Source organism: Anomaloglossus baeobatrachus, chromosome 11 (assembly GCF_048569485.1).
Source record: "Anomaloglossus baeobatrachus isolate aAnoBae1 chromosome 11, aAnoBae1.hap1, whole genome shotgun sequence".
Lineage (NCBI taxonomy): Eukaryota > Metazoa > Chordata > Amphibia > Anura > Aromobatidae > Anomaloglossus > Anomaloglossus baeobatrachus.
The window spans coordinates 41,293,188-41,320,250 of NC_134363.1; the positions used below are offsets into that span (position 1 = coordinate 41,293,188).

At 48.0% G+C, this 27,063-nt stretch overlaps 1 protein-coding gene across 2 annotated transcripts; it reads left to right on the top strand.

The window, feature by feature from the left end:
* Positions 1 to 10,771: 10,771 nt before the first annotated feature.
* RCN3 (reticulocalbin 3) lies at positions 10,772 to 26,348 on the top strand. Of its 2 annotated transcripts, none has more exons than XM_075328843.1 (7): positions 10,772 to 10,847; positions 12,525 to 12,772; positions 17,250 to 17,443; positions 19,723 to 19,898; positions 22,219 to 22,279; positions 22,476 to 22,675; positions 25,500 to 26,348. In XM_075328843.1, the coding sequence occupies exons 2-7, from the start codon at positions 12,543 to 12,545 to the stop codon at positions 25,605 to 25,607; spliced, it is 969 nt and encodes a 322-aa protein (XP_075184958.1). In that variant the 5' UTR covers positions 10,772 to 10,847; positions 12,525 to 12,542; the 3' UTR covers positions 25,608 to 26,348. The 2 variants fall into 2 exon arrangements, with proteins under 2 accessions (XP_075184958.1, XP_075184957.1); XM_075328842.1 differs by lacking the exon at positions 17,250 to 17,443 and adding an exon at positions 17,497 to 17,690.
* The last annotated feature ends 715 nt before the right edge of the window (positions 26,349 to 27,063 follow it).

Below are 27,063 nucleotides of genomic sequence, written 5' to 3' on the forward strand. Positions count from 1 at the left end.
AATGGGTGAGAAGCCAACCTCCGGCATCCCCACCAATCAATTGCCTGATTACCAAAACTAAAACAGAAGGTTCCAGACCGGTTTGGAAGTTCTAACTAAACAATGATTCAATGGTTGAGGAGCCAACCTCCGGTATCCCCACCAATCAATTGCCTGATTACCAAAACTAAAACAGAAAGTTCCAGACTGGTTTGGAAGTTCTAACTAAAGAATGATTCAATGGGTGAAGATCCAACCTTCAGCATCCCCATTCCCCATCAATCAGTTGCCTGATTGACAAAACTAAAACAGAAGGTTCCAGACCGGTTTGCAAGTTCTACGTAAACAATAATTCAATGGGTGAAGATCCAACCTTCGGCATCCCCATTCCCCATCAATCAATTGTCTGATTACCAAAACTGAAACAGATGGTTCCAGGCGGATCTTTAGGTTCTACATAAAAAAATGGTTCTATGTTTTTTTTTAGGAATTTAATGCTGATTGGGAGGTTCTAAATTCTGGTTCCCCTACCAATGAACTAAAGAGGCTGTGGCACACCATAAGCAGCACATGTCCTTTGTCATCCAGCCGTACTATTGTGTAGTGGTTGTGAAGCTCTATTTTTCACTTGTATAGGAAACCCACACTCACTATGCAATTAGTAATTGGAGTAAATTAGTGAATAGGAAACATGTGAATCCCTATTAATTCTCCGACTACATAGACTATAGTCAGGGCTTGGACTCCACGGCACAAGTGCGCTCATTTCGTCTAGACCATCTTTGCTCTCTGCCCTTCAGCCTCTCTCGCCCTCTTCTTCTGTCTCCCTCTCTCTTCTAATTGTAACAGAAAATATGCTGTGAAATTAAGATCCCGCAAATCAATTACGATATGCTCCTCATGAGTGCGCCTGTATGCACAGACCAACAAGAGGCGGCAGAATTTCACAACCTATCAGAAACTTTATCCCCCGAAACGGAATGGGTGTCATTTCCATCTCCGTTGGCCCAAAAAGGGCAAAATATGTAAAGCACTGAAGCACAAAAGCTCTGTCCTCTCGCTGTCACACGCTGTTTTTCTTTCCTTGGTGCACAATTTCCGAGAGAAGTTGCAATTTAGAAAAGCTTTGTTGCCTCAAGGAATTTCCATTTTATTACATCACGTTTTTAACTCCAGCGATGCAGCTACAAGCCGAAGTAGTGGTATGTCCTCCAACTCGTCAAGGAACTTGCGATTCAAAATTGAGGTCAGACGGCATGGGAGAGGTTTGAGATATCTATGGTCAATCTTTTCCATAGATCCTCAATATTAGATCAATGAGGTCCGTTTGAAGCGGAGCAGCACTACTCGAGAACCTCCAAGCTGTGATGTTCCAGCTTTAGTTACTGTGTATTCCCTGTGGTTGTGGCCAGGAGCATAATAATCGCCATTTCAGAGGTTTTGACCAGGCCCAGGCATGGAGGGAGCCAACTGACCCCAGGGCCTACTTCAGCTGGACGCACATGTGGCGCCCCTGAGTACATCAGGGTGCCACAGAGAACTGCATCCTTACCCAGGGTGCAGGGCCTACCTCCCATGGTTCCAGGTACCTTGGAAACTGGTGTCACTCCCATCTGCACCTCAAAACCCAACCACCTCCCATCAGACACTATCAGACACACCAGTGGGTTGGTCTAGCTGGGAAAAGGGCCACCCACCTAGGGGTTGAGCAGACTGAGAGTGAGGGAGACAAAAAAAAGAAGTGAAGTAGGCTTTAGAGAGTGAGGAGCTGGGAGAATGAGCTCCTGGGGAGCCAGGGGAACTGATTGGGTTGCAATCAGTGATTCAGGTCCAGAGGAGTCGGGGACCGGTTGCAGGGACGTTGGACAGAGGTGTGACAGACATAGTCTTGGAGGGACTGTCGGCACCAGAAGGGACCAACAGAACGGACCGGTACCGAGCACGACGGGGTACAGGACACTAGGTCAGGAACCGATGCAACGTCCTGACAATTCACCTGAAAGGGAGAGGATCTTCAATGACTTCCCTAGACGCTCAGAGATTGAGGGCATCAGCAGAACGAGGGGCACAGGGTTTTCCAGACACAGCAACCTGCAAATTTCCCAAGTGCCAGCCCTTAAGAGCACAGCTCTACTACACATAGTGAGCAGGGCCCCCAACAACTTGAAGCCACGGGGACCATCTACAGACTACAAATTGTGCATGGAGGCCGGATCCGAATCACTAAATGACACCGGTAGGACCGGGCACTTGTACTGGATCCAGGCAGCAGCAGGTGTACGCAGAGACTTTGGTTTACCTACAGTGTGTGTGTCCCTTTCTAAACCTCATCCAGCACCACGACTACCCGCAGTGAGTACCCTGATCCCTGCCACCCTGTCCTCCCAAACCTACCAACACTCCTGAGCCTGGGGCCTTCCCTACCTGCGGAGGGACTGACACCTTGCTGCTTCAAACCATCTGCCCCGCTCCTCCCTTCAGCAGCAGCGGTACTCCCATTACCGCAACCCGCAGGTGGCGTCACAAGCTTCTCCCCTGTAAATAACCCCCTTTTATGGATCATTGTGTCCGCCAAGCTGGGTCCGGACCCCTCGAGCCACGACAATCCCGGATTCGAACAGCTCGACCAACACCAGGGCGGCACACATATCCAGCTGAAATCCATTGCGGCACAGAGACCCATCAGGTCCCTGCACTGCAATAAATGCCGCCAGACAATTAGAAGCCCCTACAAATTTTTGGTGCAAGCAACTACCTTCACAAATCACATGCTTAGTGAAAGGAAGTCCACCTATGTGCAATCTAAGTGCCCTGGTGAAGGACCGGCCAGGGGTTCAGCCGAGGCCTGCTGGTGTAGTCGCATCCTCGACCAGCTCACTTCATGAAAAAGGGACAATGTGAGTGGTGGTGGTAGAAGGGTGCAAGCTCCCAGGGATGATGAAGAGTTTACCTCTGGGTTTGGCTCCAGTCCCGATAAAAGAGAGGCAGCCACCGGATTCTTTTCTAACACACCATCTTTACTTTAGCGCTTCATAAGCAACTTCTTCTCCATAAGAGAGGCATATACTCATTAAAGGACAGAATACACATCTTTGCACCACGTTCCTTAACCCGGCTGCTAAAGAGTACAGACGGCTTCCATGGGTTCCGGCATTTCCCACTACGGGTTCAGGCATACAGGCCAGGCTAATCCCCACTTCAGGAGTCCCTCAGCACTAGTTACACGGTGACGGTCCCTAGGACTTGGCACCCAACTTCGCATCCGTGTCTTGCTTGCCAGCCCACTTGCCACAGGGGCGCCTTTCTCTTGCTCATGATCCATCTTTCTTCAACACCTTCTGCACAGCCTCACTTTGCCTTGTCTTTTTCACTACTCTCTCCCCTAAACTACTTTGCATCCTTTTCTACCTCAGGGGGTCGGGCAAATCCCCTTCCCTAGAACCAAACTATGGGGGTACTGTACCATCTTGTGGTGAACTGTAAAACTACACCACCATTCAGGACATACACCTGGCTGTTCAGGCACCCGGTAATCTACATAGCTCTCACAACCTGGTCATCAGGTTGTCGGGGAGGTAGTGCGCTCCTGCCACCCCCCTACACTGGGGTCTGTCAGTATATACACATCTTTACTGAAAGGCCACAGAGGTTGCAACACCATTAAGCAAGAGGCACTAAAGGCACTACTACCCAAACAACACCATGAAGACCAAGGAGATCTTCAAATAACACCATGAAGACCAAGGAGATCTCCAAACAACATCATGAAGACCAAGGAAATCTCCAAACAACATCATGAAGACCAAGGAGATCTCCCAACAACACCCAGATCTCCAAACAACACCATGAAGGACCAAGGAGATCTCCAAACAACGTCATGAAGACCAAGGAGATCTCCAAAAAATGTAATGAAGACCAAAGAGATCTTCAAACAACATCATGAAGACCAAGCAGATCTCCCAGCAACACCTTGAAGACCAAGGAGATCTCCAAACAACACCATGAAGACCAATGAGATCTCCCAACAACGCCATGAAGACCAAGGAGATCTCCAAACAACAACATGAAGACCAAGGAGATCTCCAAACAACACCATGAAGACCAAGGAGATCTCCAAACAACATCATGAAGACCAAGGAGCTCTTCAAACAACATCATGAAGACCAAGGAGCTCTCCAAACAAGTCAGAGATAAAGTGGTGAGAAGTACAAGTCAGGGTTGGATTCTAAAAACATATCCCAATCTCAGATGATCCCCAGAGCAACATCAAATCCATTATCATCAAATGGAAAGAATATGGTATCAAAACAAACTTGCCAAGAGAGGGCCACTCTCCAAAACTCTCAGCCTGGAAAGGAGCACATTAATCAGAGACACAGCACAGAGACCAGAGGTAACCCTGAAGGAGCTACAGCGTTCCCAAGCAAAGACTGCAGTATCTGCCCAAATGACCACAATAAGCCATACACTCCATAAAGCCGGTCTTTATGGAAGAGTGGCCAGAAAAAAGCTTTTACTTACAGCCAAAAATTGGAGGCTCGTTTTGATTTTGCCAAAAAACATGTTGTAGGAGACTCCCCAAATGTATGGAGGAAGGTGCTGTGATCAGATGAGACCAGAATTTAACTTTTTGGTTGGCCACCATGGTAAACGCTATCTCTGGTGCAGAACCAACACAGTTCATCACTCCAGGAATACCATCCCCACAATGAAACATGGTGGTGACAGCATCATGCTGTTGGGATGTTTTTCGACAGCAGGGACAGGGAAAATGGTCCAAGTCGAGGGAAGGATGAATGGTGCAAAATACAGGGATATTCTTGAGAAAAACCTGTTTCAGTCTGTCAGTTATTTGAAAGTGGGACAGAGGTCCACCTTCCAACAAGACAATGACCCAAAGCTCCTACTAAAGCAACACTTGATTGGTGTAAGGGGAAACGTGTGAATGTATTGGAGAGGCCGGGTCCCAGTCCAGACCTTAATCCAATGGAGAATCTGTTGTCAGATGTGAAGAATGCTGTTCACCAGAGGAAACAACTATCTTGAAGGAGATGGAGCATGTATATGTGGTGGCATTTTATTTTTCGAGGGGATCACAAATAATTTTGCTTAAGTACACTGCCAGGATTAAAAAATGATATTTAAACCAAAACCCTGTCTGTGATGATAATGCAACTGCTGAAATATGATAGTTACAGAACAGGAAGTGTCAACTTATTATGTGTTTCTCCCTACATGGAAGCAGCATGGATTCTTGGTTCTGAAGTTAGTTTATATCTCCATCTGCTAGGCGCTACTCTTCCCAGAATCATGTCTGCTTCTTGTGTGCTCTCTGAAAATATAGAGACGGCTCAGATGTGTTTAAAGAAGATGGATGAAGACGCCCCCTAGAGTAAAGAACTGATGACTGCAAGAGATATGCTTTGAACAAGACCGGTCTAAATGCACATCAGCTTCCCAATCCATAAAAAGTAGACTGGAGTTGTTATTGGGGTCATACAAAGGATTTTCTAAGGTTTAGACTCCCATAGAAGTCAATGGAGAGTCTGTGCATGCTCGGTCGTGTCTCCATCACACTGGAGTAGCTCCAGTTCTCAGAGGGGAAACCTACATCTATCGGACATTTATGGTAGTGGGTGTGCAATAATTATCTAGGATAAGAGTACCCCTTTAAAGGTTTATTTCCATCTTCACAGTTAGACGTTCTAGCAGCGGTGGTCGGTCTCCAAGGCAACAAGCTGTAAACAAATTAAAAGTGTTAATATTTCAAAAACGGCTAAAAATTTTAAGAAGCGCTACATTGAAAAATTTTTGTAATTACAAGCCATATATGTTGTGAATGTCAGTTATGCTTTTGCTGCTGTGACGCTCCCTCTTGTGGCCAGGAATGGTTTGGACAGAGACCAGGTGTGTTGAGCAATGGGCGTTTCCATTACTAACTCTCTGCTTATTTAAACCCTGGTCTGCTAGCAGGCTATGCCGGATGTCAGTTGTTCTTTGTATCTCCAGCCTGCTTCATTCTGCTCCACACCACATCTACCCCAGATAAGTGCTTGGCTCTTTATTTGTTGTTTGGTTCTTTTTGCTCTTATCTGAGTTTGTCATTTGCTGTGGTTATTGTCAGTTTATTTGCATGCAGGCATCTTCCCTCTCAGTTGCTTAGCTGGGACGCTCCCTGCAGCTATGTTTGACGTATTGCTCCTATTAGTCCATGTGTTTGTTGCTTCTTGAATTTGTAATGGTTCCTGCTTTCTGTTCATTGGTATGACAAGAGCGCCTGGTATAGAACGGAGTTCAGATCTAGCGATCTGAGGGCTTTTTGTACTATCAGGTTTTTGGATTTTTGCAGGGTTTTTCTCTGGCCACCATCAGTCCCTTTCCTGTCCTGTCCTATTTAGTCAGTGGGGCCTCACCTTTGCTAATCCTATCATCTATCTGTGTATTGTGTTTTCCTACATCACCGCAGTCTTTGAATGTGGGGGGCTTGCTATTCTTTATCTATTTTCTGAGGCAGAGAGTTATTCATCTTTCCTTCCTTTAGGATAGCTAGTTCTCCGGCTGGGTTCGCGGTGCACAGGATGTTAGTTCACCCCTCGGCTACTTCTAGTGTTGATGGTTAGTAAGGGGATAGCGGCCAGATTAGTTGCCAATGCTCTTGTCACCTTTTACCAGTGATTTATGGTGGTCTTCCATGGTTCCGGATCATAACACATATATATCCAACAATACCCATTGATGAGGATGGGAATAGCCCTTTTAATAAATGTATTGTAGATATTTATCACTCTTGGTGAAATCAATAGTCTTTTTGTAGCGAGCTCCCCCTAGTGGAGGCTTCAGGCAGCTAGATTTGTGCAATACATGGAAATGTCAGATCCTCCAGGGTGTGAGATGTTGCTTTGTAGGGTTTTCTTTGCTTTTGGTGATACATTTTCTTGTACAATGGACCCTATCTAATCCATTTTAGAAGTTTATGTACAGTTGGGTTTTATAAACCAGTCAGCCAATCATCATTATACAAATGTATTACTAGGAACCAACTATCCAGCCCTTTTTTAAGAGTTGTTATAGTATCTGCCATTACTACCTCTTGTGGTCGGCATTCCACAGTCTGACTGCTCTAACTGTATAGAACCCTTTCCTATTTAGCTGTCGGAATCGCTTTTCTTCCACTCGCAGTGAGTGTCCCCTGGTCCTTAGTATTGTCTTTGTAAGGAATAAGTCATGTGCCAGTCCTTTATATTGACCACACATGTATTTATACATATAAATGAGATCTCTTCTGAGACTTCTTTTTCCAACCTCTCATCATATGGGCGGCCTCCATTACTCATCATACGGCCTTCCATTCCTTGTAGTAGTCTAGTTAGCCCCCTTTGAACTGACTCTAACTTCTGAATGTCCTTTTTAAAATGTGGAGCCCAAAACTGGACCCCATATTCCAGATGCGGCCTTACAAGTGATTTATAGAGGGGTAACAATACGTTGGGATCCCGGGATCTAATCTCTCTTTTTATACACCCTAGAATCTTGTTTGCTTTAGCAGCTGCTGCTTGACATTGAGTGCTGCTGCTCAGCTTATTTGTAATGAGAATACCCAAGTCCTTCTCCTGTTCTGTAGTCCCGAGTTTACTTCCATTTAATGTATACGCAGCTATAGGATTACTCCGTCCTAGGTGCATTACTTTACATTTATCAACATTAAATCTCATTTGCCAAGTATCTGCCCATTCTGACATCTTATCCAGATCTTTCTGTAATATTATACTATCAAGGTCAGTTTTTAATACCCTACATAGTTTGGTGTCATCAGCAAAGACTGACACTGTACTATCAATCCCATCCACAAGGTCATTAATAAAGAGATTAAAAATAATAGATCCCAGTACAGATCCCTGAATTCCCCACCACTCCCAGTACAGATCCCTGCAGTCCCTACTGCTCCCAACACAGACTACAGTATTTCCACTGCTCCCAACACAGATTTCTGCAGTCCCCACTGCTACCAGTACAGATCCCTGCGGATCCCAACTCCTCCCAGTACAGATCCCTGTGGTTCCCACTGTTCCCAGTGCAGATCCCTGCGGTCCCCACTGCTCCTAGTACAGATCTCTGCGGTCCCCACTGCTCCCAGTACAGATCTCTGTGGCCCCCACTGCTCCCAGCACAGATCTCTACATTCCCCACTGTTCCCAGTACAGATCCCTGCGGTCCCTACTCCTCCCAGTATAGATCCCTGAGGTCCCCACTGCTGTCAGTACAGATACCTGCAGTCCCCACTGCTCCCAGTACAAATCTCTACGTTCCCCACTGCTCCCAGTACAAATCTCTACGTTCCCCACTGCTCCCAGTACAAATCTCTACGTTCCCCACTGCTCCCAGTACAGATCCCTGCAGTCCCCACTGCTCCCAGTACAGATCCTTGCAGTTCCCACTGCTCCCAGTACAGATCTCTGTGGTCCCCACTGCTCCCAGTATAGATCCCTGCGGTTCCCACTGTTCCCACTACAGATCCCTGCGATCCCCACTGCTTCCAGTACAGATCCCTGCAGTCCCCACTGCTCCCAGTACAGATCTCTGCGGCCCCCACTGCTCCCAGCACAGATCCCTGCGGCCCCCACTGCTCCCAGTACAGATCCCTACTGTCCACACTGCTCCCAGCACAGATCCCTGTGGCCCCCACTGATCCCAGCACAGATCTCTACATTCCCCACTGTTCCCAGTACAGATCCCTGCGGTCCCTACTCCTCCCAGTAGACATCCCTGCGGTCCCCACTGCTGCCAGTACAGATACCTGAAGTCCCCACTGCTCCCAGTACAAATCTCTGCGGCCCCCACTGTTCCCAGCACAGATCTCTACGTTCCCCACTGCTCCCAGTATAGATCCCTACTGTCCCCACTGCTCCCAGCACAGATTCTATGTTCCCCACTGCTCCCAGTACAGATCCCTGCGGTCCCCACTGCTCCCAGTACAGATCCCTGCGGTCCCCACTGCTCCCAGTACAGATCCCTGCGGTCCCCAAGAACATGTTATATAAGATGAGGCCACTAGGTGTCACTCTATACTGGTAAATGGAGGGCTGCGCGCACTTTTCACTGGTCCTTGTGGATTTTTTGTTATAAATCCCATATTTTTCAGTTATCTGAGAAATCTATGATCTGTCTTTCAGTTATTTTACCAAATGAAATCAGAGCCTGTTTTTTGTTTTGTTTTTTATAACAGGCTATGTCCAGAAAAAAACTGTTTTTACGCTCTGTTAGGGGCTACAATGCACAAGACCACCAGGAAATATTATCTGATGACTGGTTTTCTGAAATTTTCTACCATTGGGGTATTAAAGGGCCATATGACGGTGTTCCCAACCTGCGTCCCTCCAGCTGTTGGAGAAGTACAACTCCCAGCATGCTCAGGGGATGGAATAAAAAGAAAAAATAATGGAAATGAAAACAATAGATTTGCTTTCCAGCAGTGATTGGCATCTCTAACATCCTCTTGACCGCTGCAGCCAATCACTGGTCTCACTCAATGAAGGGGCTTCTATGCTATGAGACCGCAGAGGCTTGTGATTGGCTGCAGCGGTCACGAGGATGCAGTGCACCGCCGCTAAAGCAGGACAAGTGGACATATAACAGCGATCTATACAAAAAAATCAAAAGTAAAAAAATATATATACAGTGGCAGTACTGAATGTGGAGTAACTGGATGGTTACTATGGGAACACTGCTCTTATTTGCACTGAATGTGGAGTAACTGGGTGGTTACTATGGGAACACTACACCTCGTTTGCACTGAATGTGGAGTATCTGATCATTACTAGGGGAACACTGCTCTTGTTTGCACTGAATGTGAAGTAACTGGATGGTTACTATGGGAACACTGTTCTCATTTACACTGAATATTGAGCAACTCAATGGTTACTATGGGAACACTGCTGTCTTCTGCACCGAATGTGGAGTAACTGGATGGTTACTATGGGAACACTGCTCTCATTTGCACTGAATGTGGAGTATCTGATGGTTACTATGGGAACACTGCTCTCGTTTGCACTGAATGTGGAGTAACTGGATGGTTACTATAGGAACACTGCTGTCGTTTGCATTGAATGTGGAGTAACTGGGTGGTTACTATAGGAACACTGTTCTCATTTGCACTAAATATGGAGTAACTAGCTGGTTGCTATGGGAACACTGCTCTCATTTGCACTAAATATGGAGTAACTAGCTGGTTGCTATGGGAACACTGCTCTCATTTGCACTGAATGTGGAGTAACTGGATGGTTACTATGGGAACACTGCTCTCATTTGCACTGAATGTGGAGTAACTGGATGGTTACTATGGGAACACTGCTCTCATTTGCACTGAATGTGGAGTAACTGGATGGTTACTATGGGAACACTGCTCTCATTTGCGCTGAATGTGGAGTAACTGGATGGTTACTATGGGAACACTGCTCTTATTTGCACTGGTCTCCATTATAGACTTTCGCCACTTCAAACCATGAAGAAGGTGAGCTACAATTCTTTTTGACCCAAGCCGGCACCCATAGCACTCGCCAGCGCGTTTAAGGCGTTGCTTGGCAACACACCGACTGACTGACATTCCGCCCCTTATCGGCGCGTCTACACCCACACAAGAGCCGCTGAACCACGTGGTCTTGTCAACGTGGCGAGAAATGACCAATGGAAAGCAAGCGCCCAGTCCAGAACTTTCTCTGGACACGCCTCCTCGTGGGCGTTGTACTATTCTAATAAGCAAAGACCCGCCCTTTCTACGCCTACTCGCTGCGAGCAATTTAAAGGGGCCGCGCAGCTGCTACACAGACACAGACACCGCGATCGCTGGGCAGAGACCGGAGGGGCAGCACAAGGTAACACATCGGCTGCGCGGCGTTACCGGGTCACTGCTCTGTGATGGTGACTGCACCGTGTACAGTGAGTGCAGGCGATCAGCTGCGGCAGGGATACACTTTATATACAGGGGTCTCCAATCCATCCTGTGAGACTCAACTCCCAGCATGCCCTGCACCTGTAGATGTTGCAGAACTACAACTCTCAGCGTGCCACGTAGCTATAGATGAGGAAGAACTACAACTCCCAGCATGCCACGTAGCTATAGATGAGGAAGAACTACAACTCCCAGCATGCCACGTAGCTATAGATGAGGAAGAACTACAACTCCCAGCATGCCACGTAGCTATAGATGAGGAAGAACTACAACTCCCAGCATGCCCGATGGCTCTAGACATTGCAGAACTACAACTCCCAGCATGCTCTGCAGCAATAGAATGCAGCACTACAACTTCCAGCATGCCCGTTAGCTCTAGATATTGCAGAACTACAACTCCCAGAATGCCTGACAGCTCTAGACATTACATGACTACAACTCCCAGCGTGCCCGATAGCGCTAGACATTGCAGAACTACAACCCCCAACATGCACTATAGCACTAGACATTGCAGAACTACAACGTCCAGCATGCACTATAGCGCTAGACATTGCAGAACTACAACGTCCAGCATGCACTATAGCGCTAGACATTGCAGAACTACAATGCCCAGCGTGCCCGATAGCGCTAGACATTACATGACTACAACTCCCAGCGTGCCCGATAGCGCTAGACATTGCAGAACTACAACGCCCAGCATGCACTATAGCGCTAGACATTGCAGAACTACAACGCCCAGCATGCCCGATAGCGCTAGACATTACATGGCTACAACTCCCAGCGTGCCCGATAGCGCTAGACATTGCAGAACTACAACGCCCAGCGTGCCCGATAGCGCTAGACATTGCAGAACTACAACGCCCAGCGTGCCCGATAGCGCTAGACATTGCAGAACTACAACGCCCAGCGTGCCCGATAGCGCTAGACATTGCAGAACTACAACTCCCAGCGTGCCCGATAGCGCTAGACATTGCAGAACTACAACGCCCAGCGTGCCCGATAGCGCTAGACATTGCAGAACTACAACGCCCAGCGTGCCCGATAGCGCTAGACATTGCAGAACTACAACGCCCAGCGTGCCCGATAGCGCTAGACATTGCAGAACTACAACGCCCAGCGTGCCCGATAGCGCTAGACATTGCAGAACTACAACCCCCAACATGCACTATAGCACTAGACATTGCAGAACTACAACGTCCAGCATGCACTATAGCGCTAGACATTGCAGAACTACAACGTCCAGCATGCACTATAGCGCTAGACATTGCAGAACTACAACGCCCAGCATGCACTATAGCGCTAGACATTGCAGAACTACAACGCCCAGCATGCACTATAGCGCTAGACATTGCAGAACTACAACGCCCAGCATGCACTATAGCGCTAGACATTGCAGAACTACAACGCCCAGCATGCACTATAGCGCTAGACATTGCAGAACTACAACGTCCAGCATGCACTATAGCGCTAGACATTGCAGAACTACAACGTCCAGCATGCACTATAGCGCTAGACATTGCAGAACTACAATGCCCAGCATGCCCGATAGCGCTAGACACTGTAGGTGCCTGTTGATGACCCGCTGCCGTTGTTCTTCCAGGCAGCTGGTGGCAGCACGATGCGGGCACACTGCGGCTTCCTCTTCTCCGTTCTCGTCCTGGGCGCCTCGTGGGTGAGGTGTAAACCGGCCCAGGAGAAGAAGGAGCGCGTCCAGCACGGCAAGGAGCTGAGCGACCACGAGCACGACCACAGCAAGGACTTCAACTTCGACCACGAAGCCTTCCTAGGCAAAGAAGAGGCCAAGACGTTTGATCAGCTCACCCCGGAGGAAAGCCAGGAGCGGCTGGGGTAAGACCGCCACGCTTAACCCTTCTATATCACTGCTGCAAAACGAGAACTCCCAGCATGCCGGACTGTGTGTAGAATATCATAGATGGGCACAGGTGAGGGTTCATTGCTCTGCCATTGGAAAACATGTCCTAGCACACATACCGCTCTGTTGGGATGTATTTACCGCAGGTGCAGAAGCTGAGCCTGCACCATGGGCAGCGGGTGTCAGCTGTAATGCACAGCCGGCGCCCTGCTGATGATTCCAGGATCGGAGATGACTCTGATCCCGGCATCTAACCAGGCACTCTAGGAGAGCACATTAATAAAAGGTGTTGGGACCCCATCTATGCCTTGTTTAGGGGGGCACATAATGCCCACATGTCATATAAACTGTCCCCTCTCCACCCCCAAAAAAAGCTGCAAAATAAGAGGTCTCCACTGCCGGTTTGGAGTTAGGATGAAGCTTCTTAGTGCAGCCTTCACGGAGGAGGAACCTCGGCACCATCGCCCACCCTACAGAAAGCCTGGAGGGGGGAGGAGGGGGCCGGAACATTCCAGACTGTTAACGTGGCAGACTCCAGACTTTTCCTCTAGTAGGAGGGATAAGAATGGTTCGGGGTCTCGCCCCTTTTAAGGATGCAGAGGTCCTGTACGTGCACCAGTGATGTGTCTCCACCAGTATTAACTGCTGCTGTTCTGATCACTACGGCTTTCAATGCAATTCCAAAATCATGGAAAAATGTCTGCCTTGTGTGTGATCCTCCTCCCTCCCTGCACATTTTGGTTTAGGTAGCCCCCTTCCGACATCCAATTACGGGGGCTTTCATCAGCCGGATACTTCTGCCGTGCAAGAAGCGGCTTGGCTGTATTTCAAGAAAAGCCCATCTCTCCATTGGAAACACATGCATGCTCAGATGAGCAGAGCGTGCATGTGTGTGGGTGCCGGTAATATAATCCGTCTACAGCCATAGTGCTACATAAATGATCTGTTACTGGGGGGACAGCTGCATTGTTAACCCTTCTCTGCCTTGTAAATACCAGAACCATAAACTCATTGAAACCCCAGGTCAGACACCCAAAATAAATGGGACCCAAGACCAGACCTCTAAGATGAATGGGACCCAAGACCAGACCCCTAAATAAATGGAACACCTAACCAGACCCCTACAAATGAATTGATCACGGGCCAGGCCCCTATGATGAATTGAACCCTTGGCCATTCCCATAAAGTAAATGGAACACCTAACCAGACCCCTAAGATGAATGGGATCCATGACTAGACACCTAAAAAATGAATTGATCCCATGGCCAGACCCCCTAAGATGAATGGCATCTGTGGTTAGACCACTAAAATAAATGGAACTCCTAACCAGACCCCTGAATTGACTTGATCCCATGGCCAGACCCCTATGATGAATGGAAGCCTTGGCCATTCTCCTAAAATAAAAGGAACACCTAACCAGACCCCTATGATGAATGGAAGCCCCATGGACAGTAGTGATGGGCAGTCCGGCTCTTTTTGGTGATCCGGTTCACCAAAAAGAGCCGGATCTTTCAGATCGTTCTCTGCTCCTTATTAGGCTACTTTCACACTTGCGTTCAGCGCAGTCCGTCACTATGGAGAATAGCGCAGTCCGTTAACGCACTGCGCTATTCTCCATAGACTTGTATGGACGACGCACTGTAACGCAAGTGTCAGCGTTGCATCTGCTGGACGACGCAGCGTCGTTATTTTGACGCCGCATCGGGCGGAATGAACTCAGCATGTAACTTTTTTTAGAGCGGCGGAAACCTTTATTTTTCACTGCGCATGCTCCCTTTTTTTTTTTTTAATCACAGAAACTTTTTATTTTGTTTCTCGGTGGCCGAACGTTCAGCTGAGCGCCCGCCCACTGGCTCTTGAGAGCACTCAGCTGAGCGCCCGCCCACTGGCTCTTGAGAGCACTCAGCTGAGCGCCCGCCCGCCGGCATGTGAGAGCGTTCAGCTGAGCGCCCGCCCGCCGGCATGTGAGAGCGTTCAGCTGAGCGCCCGCCCGCCGGCATGTGAGAGCGTTCAGCTGAGCGCCCGCCCGCCGGCATGTGAGAGTGTTCAGCTGAGCGCCCGCCCGCCGGCATGTTAGAGCTCTCAGCTGAGTGCCCGCCGGCTATTGATAGCTCTCAGCTGAGCGCCCGGCCGCCGGCATGTGAGAGCGTTCAGGTGAGCGCCCGGCCGCCGGCATGTGAGAGCGTTCAGCTGATAGCCCGGCCGCCGGCATGTGAGAGCGTTCAGGTGAGAGCCCGGCCGCCGGCATGTGAGAGCGTTCAGGTGAGAGCCCGGCCGCCGGCATGTGAGAGCGTTCAGGTGAGAGCCCGGCCGCCGGCATGTGAGAGCGTTCAGGTGAGCGCCCGGCCGCCGGCATGTGAGAGCGTTCAGCTGATAGCCCGGCCGCCGGCATGTGAGAGCGTTCAGCTGAGCGCCCGGCCGCCGGCATGTGAGAGTGTTCAGCTGAGCGCCCGCCGGCTATTGAAAGCTCTCAGCTGAGCGCCCGCCCGCCGGGTGATCAGCTGATCGTTCACTATAGTCTGCTGCCGGTAAAACTGTAAAGAAAGGAAAAAAAGCTTTCCGTTGTGTTGTACGATCCGTTGTGCCATTATATGCAACGGATGCCGTTCAACGCAAGTGTGAAACTAGCCTTAAATATGTGTTCACCCCAGGTGAACATATATTTAAGATTATAGTAACGCCGCCAAAGCCCCGCCCACCCGTGGTTAAACTCCGCCCACTTACAAGTGGCCAATTAGATTACAGAGTAGGCAAAGTTTAGCCGAGGGTGGGCGGGGTTTTGGTGGCGAAAAGAGCCGTTTAGACATTTGAGTGGCTCACACTGGTGATCCGGCTCCTGTCGTTCACAGCAGGGAGCCGGATCTTTGTGTCGGATCGTTTGCGACCGACACATCACTAATTCAGACCTCTATGATGAATGGAACCCTTGGCCATTTTCCTAAAATAAAAGAAACACCTAACCAGACCCCTATGATGAATGGAACCCCTGGTGAGACCTCTATGATGAATGGAACCCCTGGTGAGACCCCTATGATGAATGGAACCCCTGGTGAGACCTCTATCATGCATGGAACCCCTGGTGAGACCTCTATGATGAATGGAACCCCTGGTGAGACCCCTATGATGAATGGAACCCCTGGTGCGACCTCTATGATGAATGGAACCCCTGGTGAGACCTCTATGATGAATGGAACCCCTGGTGAGACCCCTATGATGAATGGAACCCCTGGTGAGACCCCTATGATGAATGGAACCCCTGGTGAGACCTCTATGATGAATGGAACCCCTGGTGAGACCTCTATGATGAATGGAACCCCTGGTGAGACCTCTATGATGAATGGAACCCCTGGTGAGACCTCTATGATGAATGGAACCCCTGGTGAGACCTCTATGATGAATGGAACCCCTGGTGAGACCTCTATGATGAATGGAACCCCTGGTGAGACCTCTATGATGAATGGAACCCCTGGTGAGACCTCTATGATGAATGGAACCCCTGGTGAGACCTCTATGATGAATGGAACCCCTGGTGAGACCCCTATGATGAATGGAACCCCTGGTGAGACCCCTATGATGAATGGAACCCCTGGTGAGACCTCTATGATGAATGGAACCCCTGGTGAGACCCCTATGATAAATGGAACCCCTGGTGAGACCCCTATGATGAATGGAACCCCGGGTGAGACCTCTATGATGAATGGAACCCCTGGTGAGACCTCTATCATGCATGGAACCCCTGGTGAGACCTCTATGATGAATGGAACCCCTGGTGAGACCCCTATGATGAATGGAACCCCTGGTGAGAACCCTATGATGAATGGAACCCCGGGTGAGACCTCTATGATGAATGGAACCCCTGGTGAGACCTCTATCATGCATGGAACCCCTGGTGAGACCCCTATGATGAATGGAACCCCTGGTGAGACCTCTATGATGAATGGAACCCCTGGTGAGACCTCTATGATGAATGGAACCCCTGGTGAGACCCCTATGATGAATGGAACCCCTGGTGAGACCTCTATGATGAATGGAACCCCTGGTGAGACCTCTATGATGAATGGAACCCCTGGTGAGACCTCTATGATGAATGGAACCCCCATGGACAGACCTCTATGATGAATGGAACCCCTGGTGAGACCTCTATACTGAATAGAAGTGCATGGCCAGACCCCGTAGGCATGGCTAGACCCCAAAATTTATTCAGACCCAAGATGAGACCCCCCTAAAATAAATCCTATCCAGACCTTTTAAAATAATAGATCTAAATGAATTTCCTGGTGAGACCCAGACATAATTTCTAAAATGAGGAAGACCCTAGGCCAGACCCCTAAAATAAGGGTGTGTAGGGTCCGGACGGCTGAGTGCCCCCCCAATCTGCCGCTTGCTGTGTTGCTGATTGGCCCAGGAGGGGGCGCTCCGATATTAATCTGTGCAGTTTCTGGTTTGTTGCAGGAAGGTAGTTGATAAGATTGACAGTAATAATGACTCCTATGTCACAGCACCCGAGCTCTTGGCCTGGATGAAGTTTGTGCACGGGCGCTTTGTTTCGGAGGATGTTGATAAGCAGGTGCTGCTGTGTGATCAGAACCGGGACGGATCGGTGTCCTGGGAGGAGTACGTTAAACAGACGTACTCCCATCTCGTAGGTACGGGCCTTGTGCTCTTGGTTAATCTCTTTATTCCTCTCCGTCTCTCGCAGGAAGATAGTAGATAAGATAGACAGCAATAAAGATGGCTTCATTACTGGCCGGGAGCTGAGGGACTGGATCACGCACTCCCAGAACCGATACATCTACGAGAACGTGAATAAGCACTGGGTAGATTACGATAAGAACGTGGACAATGCCATCTCCTGGGAGGAGTACAAGAACACCACGTATGGGTATGCTGCAGGTAAGGGGATGAGAGCATGGCCTGTCCGGGCAGAGGGCTCCTGCTCCTGTCAAACTGCTCCTGTCAAACTGCCACTTCCTAAAGACTGTCTTCATTTTAATGTTATAAATAAGGGATGACTGCGAAGCCTTAATTATATGGTCAACCCCCTCTTAAGATCAATGGGGTCTGACCACTGGGACTCCCTCAATTCAGGGGGCTCCTCTAGGGGGCATGCTCGACCATCACTAAAGCTGTGGTGGTCACTGCCATACCCATAGAAGTGACAAAAGCAGGACTATTATCGCTTCATCTCCACAGAGTATATGCATTATTTTCACGATCACCATTCAGGAGCACGCCGCTCCCCAGCCTCCCGCCTTCCTGCTTGCCCGGGGCACGGCGCGCTCCTGATTGATCGTTTAGCCAAAGCTCTCTTGTGCCCCTCTGGAGCATCAGAGAAGCAGAAGGACCACCGAAGGTGGCCGGACCTAGGGAGCAGGCGCCACGTTCCTTGCCCTGGAAACCGACCACCCCTGAGACGGCAGAGATGACGGTAACCTAGGCCGCAAGCGGTAAAGCCAACAATCCAAATCTTGAGAATGGAGAGGAGATAAATTGTGAATTTGTTGTTGTATAAAAGCACTTTTAAATTTGACCCTCTTTAAGTGGGGGGGGTGCAATAGTTGATGCATGAACAGAGCGTCAGTGTGCATCACTCTTCATACAGTGCCTTGTGGCAGTGGGATTCCAGGCGGAGAAAAAAGTAGTCATGCCAAAGTGCAGCCTGCACTAGTAATCAGATTTTTACAAATCCATTTAGGTGGAGTATATCTTTAATTTGTGGGGTGGGGGAAAGTAGCCATAAAGAAAGCTAATTTGCATTGACTTTCCTGCTAGTGAGTTCCCTTCCTTATTCCATGGCACCTTGCATAGCTGTCACATGCCGCCTGTGCTTGCCCCCTTCTCCTACACGGTGCTGCCTGTGCTTGCCCCCTTCTCCTATATTGTGCTGCCTGTGCTCGCCCCCCTTCTCCTACACGGTGCTGCCTGTGCTTGCCCCCTTCTCATACACTGTGCTGCCTGTGCTCGCCCCCCCCCCTTCTCCTATATTGTGCTGCCTGTGCTCGCCCCCCCCCCCCTTCTACACGGTGCTGCCTGCACTCGCCCCCCCTTCTCCTACACGGTGCTGCCTGTGCTCGACCCCCTTCTTCTACACGGTGCTGCCTGTGCTCGCCCCCCCCCCTTTCTACACGGTGCTGCCTGTGCTCGCCCCCCTTCTCCTATATTGTGCTGCCTGTGCTCTTCCCCCCCCCCCCCCTTCTCCTACATGGTGCTGCCTGTGCTCAACCTTCTTCTCCTACACGGTGCTGCCTGCACTCGCCCCCCCTTCTCCTACACGGTGCTGCCTGCACTCGCCGCCCATTCTCCTACACGGTGCTGCCTGCACTCGCCCCCCCCTTCTCCTACACGGTGCTGCCTGCACTGGCCCCCCCCTTCTCCTACACGGTGCTGCCTGCACTCGCCCCCCTTCTCCTACACGGTGCTGCCTGCACTCGCCCCCCTTCTCCTACACGGTGCTGCCTGCACTCGCCCCCCTTCTCCTACACGGTGCTGCCTGCACTCGCCCCCCTTCTCCTACACGGTGCTGCCTGCGCTCGCCCCATTCCCCTCCTTCTTCTACATGGTGCTGCTGGCGCTCGCCCTTTTTCTATCCAGTATCGTGGCCAAAAAATTTGTATGTATGTGTGCTGTTTGGATGGCTTTCGCCCTTGTCGTTGGCACATTGGCTGGCTTTCTTGGGTGCAGTTTGGGGGCGCAGTGCTTGCTGCGGGCAGGATTATGCTTTCATTCCCTTATTGTGCATGCTATCGTGGATTAAATACTAGTAGATCAATGTTAGGAACAAGGGGATGGACGTGACTCTGGGATTAAGAATGTTTGTGTCATGCCCGACCCCTTTAGGCCCCGCATTATATTGTGAGCGTCTCTGTTTTATCAATCTTAAACCCATCGATGAGAAGTAATGGCCGCCTCTTGTCCTTGTTCTCAGGAGAAGTCGAGTTCTATGACGTCCCCGACAAAGAAACCTACAGGAAGATGATGAAACGCGACGAGAGACGGTTCAAACAAGCGGACAAAAATGGCGACCAGATCGCCTCCAGGGAGGAGTTCACGGCGTTCCTGCACCCGGAAGAGTTTGACTATATGCAAGACCTTGTAGTCACGGTGAGGATCTCCGGGGGGGAGGGGCTGAGATATAAGGAGACGTTTGATGGGCGCCTCAAAGCTGCTCCTGATACTAGAGAAGCCAATCATAATTTTCTTCTCATTTTGGGAATGAAAATCAAACTAATAAGTTAAATAAATTGTGATCCCTCCATGTCCCAGGAAGGTGCAGTGTCAGACCCAGCAACCACCTCCCCAATCCCCGTATCTCAGCTAAGGGTGCAAGCTCACCTTTTTATGGGATTATGGATAGAATGAGACTAAAAAGTGGTATGAAAGTTTTGTCTTTTGGCCTCCATACACATTAGACTAAATTTGTCCAAATCCAACAATATTGGTAGGATCCTCCGTTACAGAACCCATAGTCGTACGGTAAAGAATTCACATTCTTACTGCTTGTACAGTAAGGAATCCATAGTCTTAGTGATCATACAGTAAGAAATCCATAGTCTCACTTCTCGTACAGTAGAGAATCCATAGTCTCACTTCTCGTACAGTAGAGAATCCAGTCTCACTTCTCGTACAGTAGAGAATCCATAGTACTACTGATCGTACAGTAGAGAATCCATAGTCTCACTTCTCGTACAGTAGAGAATCCATAGTCTCACTTCTCGTACAGTAGAGAATCCATAGTACTACTGATCGTACAGTAGAGAATCCATAGTCTCACTTCTCGTACAGTAGAGAATCCATAGTCTCACTTCTCGTACAGTAGAGAATCCATAGTCTCACTTCTCGTACAGTAGAGAATCCATAGTACTACTGATCGTACAGTAGAGAATCCATAGTCTCACTTCTCGTACAGTAGAGAATCCATAGTCTTGCTGCTTGTATGGTAAAGCATCCATAGTCTTACTACTCATACAGTAAGGAATCACCATAATCTCGCTTCTCAGGTAGAAAGGAATCCATGGTCTCTCTTCTCGTGCAGTAAGGAATCCATAGTCTCACTTCTCGTACAGTAGAGAATCCATAGTATTACTGCTCGTAAGTAGAGAATCCATAGTCTCACTTCTCGTACAGTAGAGAATCCATAGTCTCACTTCTCGTACAGTAGAGAATCCATAGTCTCACTTCTCGTACAGTAGAGAATCCATAGTACTACTGATCGTACAGTAGAGAATCCATAGTCTCACTTCTCGTACAGTAGAGAATCCATAGTCTTGCTGCTTGTATGGTAAAGCATCCATAGTCTTACTACTCATACAGTAAGGAATCACCATAATCTCGCTTCTCAGGTAGAAAGGAATCCATGGTCTCTCTTCTCGTGCAGTAAGGAATCCATAGTCTCACTTCTCGTACAGTAGAGAATCCATAGTATTACTGCTCGTACAGTAGAGAATCCATAGTCTCACTTCTCGTACAGTAGAGAATCCAGTCTTGCTGCTTGTATGGTAAAGCATCCATAGTCTTACTACTCATACAGTAAGGAGTCACCATCGTGTTACTACTCGTACAGTAAGGAAACCCCATAATCTCACTGCTCGTATAGTAAGGAATCCATAGTCTCTCTCCTTGTACAGTAGAGAATCCATAGACTATGGAATCTTTACCACACAAGAAAACTAACTACTCTTACAGTAAGGAATCCATAATCTCTCTTCTCATGCTGTAAGGAATCCATAATCTCGCTTCTCGTGCTGTAAGGAATCCATAATCTCGCTTCTCGTGCTGTAAGGAATCCATAGTCTTACTGCTTGTAAAGTAGAGACTCCAGTCTTACTACTCGAACAGTAAGCAATCTTCATAGTCTTACTGCTTGTACTATAAGGAATCCATAGTCTGTACAGTAAAGAATCCATAGTCTCACTGCTCGTACAGTAAATAACTTGCATCTGTGATGACTAAACCTTCCTTTCTGTAGCCACCTAAGTTTTGTCATTGTTGCAGGCCTAAGTGTAAAAAGATCATTAGAGAGCGCTGTACTGACCCCTGCATTGTAATAGGATCACCCCGAAGTCTTTGTTTTTCCAAATTGAATAACCCCAAGTGTAATAACCTGTCTTCTGCACTCAAACCCCCCCCCCCCCCCCCCCCTGTGGTCGCACTAGTGTCTTGTATAGGGGTAAAGCTATATTCTTCTCATGAACATTTCTGCCTCTTTTAATACATCCCATTATTTTATTAGCCTTGGCAGCAGCTGCCTGACACTGGGCACTAAGGTTGAGTTTCCCATACACCCAAGTCTTTTTCGGTGCCAGTTTTCCCATTAAGTATATAATTGGACATTTTGGGTGTTTGCACTGGAGATGGGTTGGGGCGGGCTTTTTTTTTTTTTTTTCTCCTCCATTTCTAACCTTTTTGATCTTGGCTTTTGCAGGAAACTATTGAGGACATCGATAAAAATGGAGACGGTGCAGTGGATGTTCATGAATATATTGGTGAGTTCTATTAATATACCCTTCTATTAGAGCATCTGGATATCATAAATGGGGGGGGGGGGAGGGTCTCCCACTTTTTTTTTTTTTTTTTCTCCCCTCCCCCATTGTCTGAGATAGAAGAATGGGTCTTGCTGTGGCCATCACCTTTTTTAAAGGGAACTTCCATGTCCTGATTATTCACTTTTCATCCCCTTAGGTGACATGTACACTCCTGAAGCTGATGAACCGGAGCCTGAATGGGTTAAAACCGAGCGACAGCAATTCAAAGACCACCGCGACTTAAATAAGGACGGCAAGATGGACCGGTCCGAGATCAGCCACTGGATCCACCCACACGACTACGACCACGCGGATCTAGAGGCCAAGCATCTCATCTACGAGTCTGATAAAGACAAGGTAAGACGTCGCAGAGGAGTAAAGGCGGCAGAACATATAAGGACGAAACCCAAAGTGTATGGAGGGGTCAGCGATGAAAAAGGATCAGGCATATTGGATTGTGACATGTCCAATCCTTTGTTCTAACAGTAGATAAGCCGCCTCCAGAATTGTCCGGTAGTGCAGTATTTCCCTATTTAGCACACATGCACGCTCCGGTAAGCTGAGCGTGCATGTGGAGTCTGTTGAATTTGCCATTGTGGTTATGTACAGCACAAAACCCATTTAGGCCTGGTGTTTTGCATAACTGCAACTCTCAGCCGGGTCCGGACAGCTGCACTGCTGGGAGTTGTAGTTTTTCAGCAGCTGGAGAACACCAGTAAATTGCAGTTCCCTAAAATAATGAATCCCGGCCTTATCATAGCATTTCTGTATGCAAGGTGTCGCTTTGTATTGAATTGATGATGCCCTACAACTTTGTATTTCACTTTTTTTTTCTCTATCTCGTTCCGTTTTCGATATAAAAATGCTAACTCCGTTGTTTTCCACCAGGTGGCGCTATAGGTGCTTTCATTGCGTAGCGCATGGCTACTTTACTATACCTAGACACCACTTCTATGCATATAGCTGCCGCCGTTCTCAAGTTAATGGCGGTGGACAGGATATGGGTGGGCACACTGTATATACTGTGAGAAGGTGACCGGTTGGCAATGGGTGGTATGTACTATGCAAGTGGTATGGGCCTCAAGAATGCTGGCACTTGTAGTGTCACATGTTTTGTTGATTTAGTATTCCTAGGGTGAGGCTCACAGGTGGCTGGAGAGATGGGTAGGTCTGGTCACCTAAATACCCCAACCATCGGTATGTCACATGACTCCTAAAAATGGAATCTGCTGTTTGCACATGGCAGTGAGTATGCTGGAAAGAGACTGTAGCCGGGCTGGAGGGGGCTGGGGCTGCAGGAAGGAGCCACAGTGAGTGTTGGTCACTGGAGGAGTCAGTGTCTGGAGGTGGCCATACCTACACTATGAACTTTTAATGGACTGGAAGCCCACGGTATGTGGCAGAATTTGGGGGTTGTTTTGAGCCAGAAGAGGCTCGTTACATTTGTTTTTGCAGTTTGTGCTATGTATTAAACTTCTGGATTTTGTTAAAGACTTTCTTGCAACCCTGCCTATGCCCACCATGAGCTAATCCTCCACCATACATACATACAGGTGTACACACACACACATACATACATACATACATACATACATACATACATACATACACACACACACATACATACATACATACATACATACATGTGTACACACACCCCCTATCTACAGGTGTACACTCCTACATACGTACGTACATACATACATACATACATACATGTGTACACACACCCCCTATGTACAGGTGTACACTCCTACATACATACATACATACATACATGTGTACACACACCCCCTATCTACAGGTGTACACTCCTACATACATACATACATACATACATACATGTGTACACACACCCCCTATCTACAGGTGTACACTCCTACATACGTACATACATACATACATACATACATGTGTACACACACCCCCTATGTACAGGTGTACACTCCTACATACATACATACATACATACATACATACATGTGTACACACACCCACTATGTACTGGTGTACACTCCTACATGCATGCACACAGGTGTACACACCTGCACACAGACACACACACCGCTACCTACAGGTACACACACCTACATATATATATATATATATATATATATTTTTTACTAGCTGTACTACCCGGCTTTGCCCGGGTTAATAACCGCTGTTAATACATTCTATTTTGTTAACAAAAATGTATTCTACACACAAACACCACAAAACAAATAGATATAAATGTAATTATGTCTGTTTCTCCCCCCCCCCCGTATATATCTCTGTCTGTCTCTTTCCATGACTGTCTCTGTCGCCGTCTGTCTCAATCTCTTTCCCTGTCTATCTCTGTCACTTTCCCTGTCTGTCTCTTTCCCTCTGTCTCTTTCCCTTTTGTCTGTCTGTTTGTCTGTCTCTTTACCTGTTTTTGTCTCTTTCCCTGTCTGTTTCTGTGTCTGTCTGCCTCTTTCCCTGTCTGTGTCTGTCTCTTTCCCTGGCTGCATTGTGACATGCCAACATTCCATATAAGGGCATGGCTGCGCATTCTTCTGAAGCTCTGGCTGCACTGTGGCTCCCAGCTCCATTCGTTTTAATGGAGGCAGGTTTTTGGGTGAATAACCAAAGTGCAGGGTTAAAATTTCCCCTCAAAACATAGCCTATGACGCTCTCGGGGTCCAGAAGTGAGTGTGCAAAATTTTGTGGCTGTAGCTGCGACGGTGCAGATGCCAATCCCGGACACACACACACACACACACACACACACACACACACACACACAGCTTTATATATTAGATTATATAATTTATTTTTTTTTGTTTTGCAAAGTGTGCATACAAAAGAGGAATTTTCAGATCCATTCTGAGCTGGTTAAACTGTTACCCTGAGGGAAGCGCCACTGATCTGTTTTTTTTTTATGGTGCAATTGCTTTTGATTTTTTCAGACTGAAAAAAAAACTGAATAAGATTATACAAAAATCTGATGCTGGACACTTTCAATGCAAACATTCACCGTCTGTGCAGAGTTTGGAGTCCTCATCATCATGTGAACTTCTGCTGCAGACACTGAACTCAATGGGGAGAAAAATGTATTAGAGCAATGCCCCCTAGTGGCCAAAAAGTGAATACACCAAAATGTATGTTTGCAAGTAACTTATTTATTTATTTTAATTTTTTTTTTTTTTGTTTTTTCCAGGATGATAAACTGACTAAGAGGGAAATCCTGGACAACTGGAACATGTTTGTGGGCAGCCAAGCAACAAACTACGGAGAAGATCTGACGAGGCGGCATGATGAATTTTAACAGAAGTTTGGCCCTTTTTTGCTCCTGAACGAGCGAGTGAGACCCAGCACATTGCTGCTTACTGTTATGACAATGGGGGACTAGAGGGGGCGGAAGTTGTTTCTTGGTATATATTATATTTTTTTTTTTTTTCAAAGCTCTATTTGATATGGAAAAACACCAAATGAGCTGCAGAAATACCATTTTTAATATTAAGGGGCCCACACCACTAAGCAATAAAATGCCTGCAAATTACTAAGTGGTGATAGATGGGGTGAGGAGTGTTCGTGGCATCTGATCGGATCCCATTCTAAGTGTTGAGCCTTGTTCAGACCGGGTGCGGGGTCTCTGGACCCAAACTTGTCAGCCTCATAGGCATATATGAGACTATGGAGTTTGGGCGGTCCGTACTCCACGCCTGAACAAGGCTTAGATCCAACTGCCCGCTCCGAACCTCGTCACATCTTGTATTTGATCTTATCAGATCAGGACCATAAATCATTGTCTCCCTAAATTTATTGATCAGTATTGTAATAGATGTCATCAATTCTGTGCAGACCCCTATGAGCCCCCCCCCTCCATAGGATACTATTGCAGTAATTATCTCACATATCCCCCCCTCTGTCTAGGGTTGGTTAATTAAATGTTTTAAATGTCCACCACTACTTTTCATATGACAATGAGGGTATTTTTGTATATTTTTATTGAGCCAATTGAACAAGGTGTCTGCCCGTTTTCAAAAAATAAACATTTTTAAAGAAATGACTTGTATGGTAAAGGAAACTTCAAATGGGCATCAATGGTGCAAAATTGGCCGATAATCCTAATTTCTTTGTCGCTCCTTATTGGGAGACCCAGACAATTGGGTGTATAGATATGCCTCCGGAGGCCACACAAAGTATTACACTAAAAGTGTAAAGCCCCTCCCCTTCAGCCTATACACCCCCCGTACTGCTACGGGCTCATCAGTTTTTATGCTTTGTGCGAAGGAGGTCAGACATCCACGCATAGCTCCACAGCTTAGTCAGCAGCTGCTGCTGACTATGTCGGATGGAAGAAAAGAGGGCCCATAACAGGGCCCCCAGCATGCTCCCTTCTCACCCCACTCTTGTCGGCGGTGTTGTTAAGGTTGAGGTATCCATTGCGGGTACGGAGGCTGGAGCCCACATGCTGCTTTCCTTCCCCATCCCTCAATTAGGGCTCTGGGTGAAGTGGGATCCTTTCGGTCTCCAGGCACAGGAGACCGTGCTCCATCCACAGCTCCTGAGGACCATGCTGGATAGGAGCCGAGTATCGTTCAGGGACATGGCCCTGCTACTTTGAGGTACTCTGTGTCCCCGTGAGGACCGCGCACAGCAACACTCCAGCATTGCTGGGTGTGCTAGTGCACCGGGGACAGCAGCGCTGACTGCGTTTGTGCCATTACACACTTCAGCGTCGCTGAGTGTGTTCGTGTAGGGGGACTGCCGCGCTGACC

Coding starts and splice junctions, on each gene's coding strand:
- RCN3 (XM_075328843.1), top strand. CDS start 12,543: ATGCGGGCACACTGCGGCTTCCTCTTCTCCGTTCTCGTCCTGGGCGCC. Junction 12,773..17,249: donor GAAAGCCAGGAGCGGCTGGG/GTAAGACCGCCA, acceptor GGTTTGTTGCAG/GAAGGTAGTTGATAAGATTG. Junction 19,899..22,218: donor TGCAAGACCTTGTAGTCACG/GTGAGGATCTCC, acceptor TGGCTTTTGCAG/GAAACTATTGAGGACATCGA.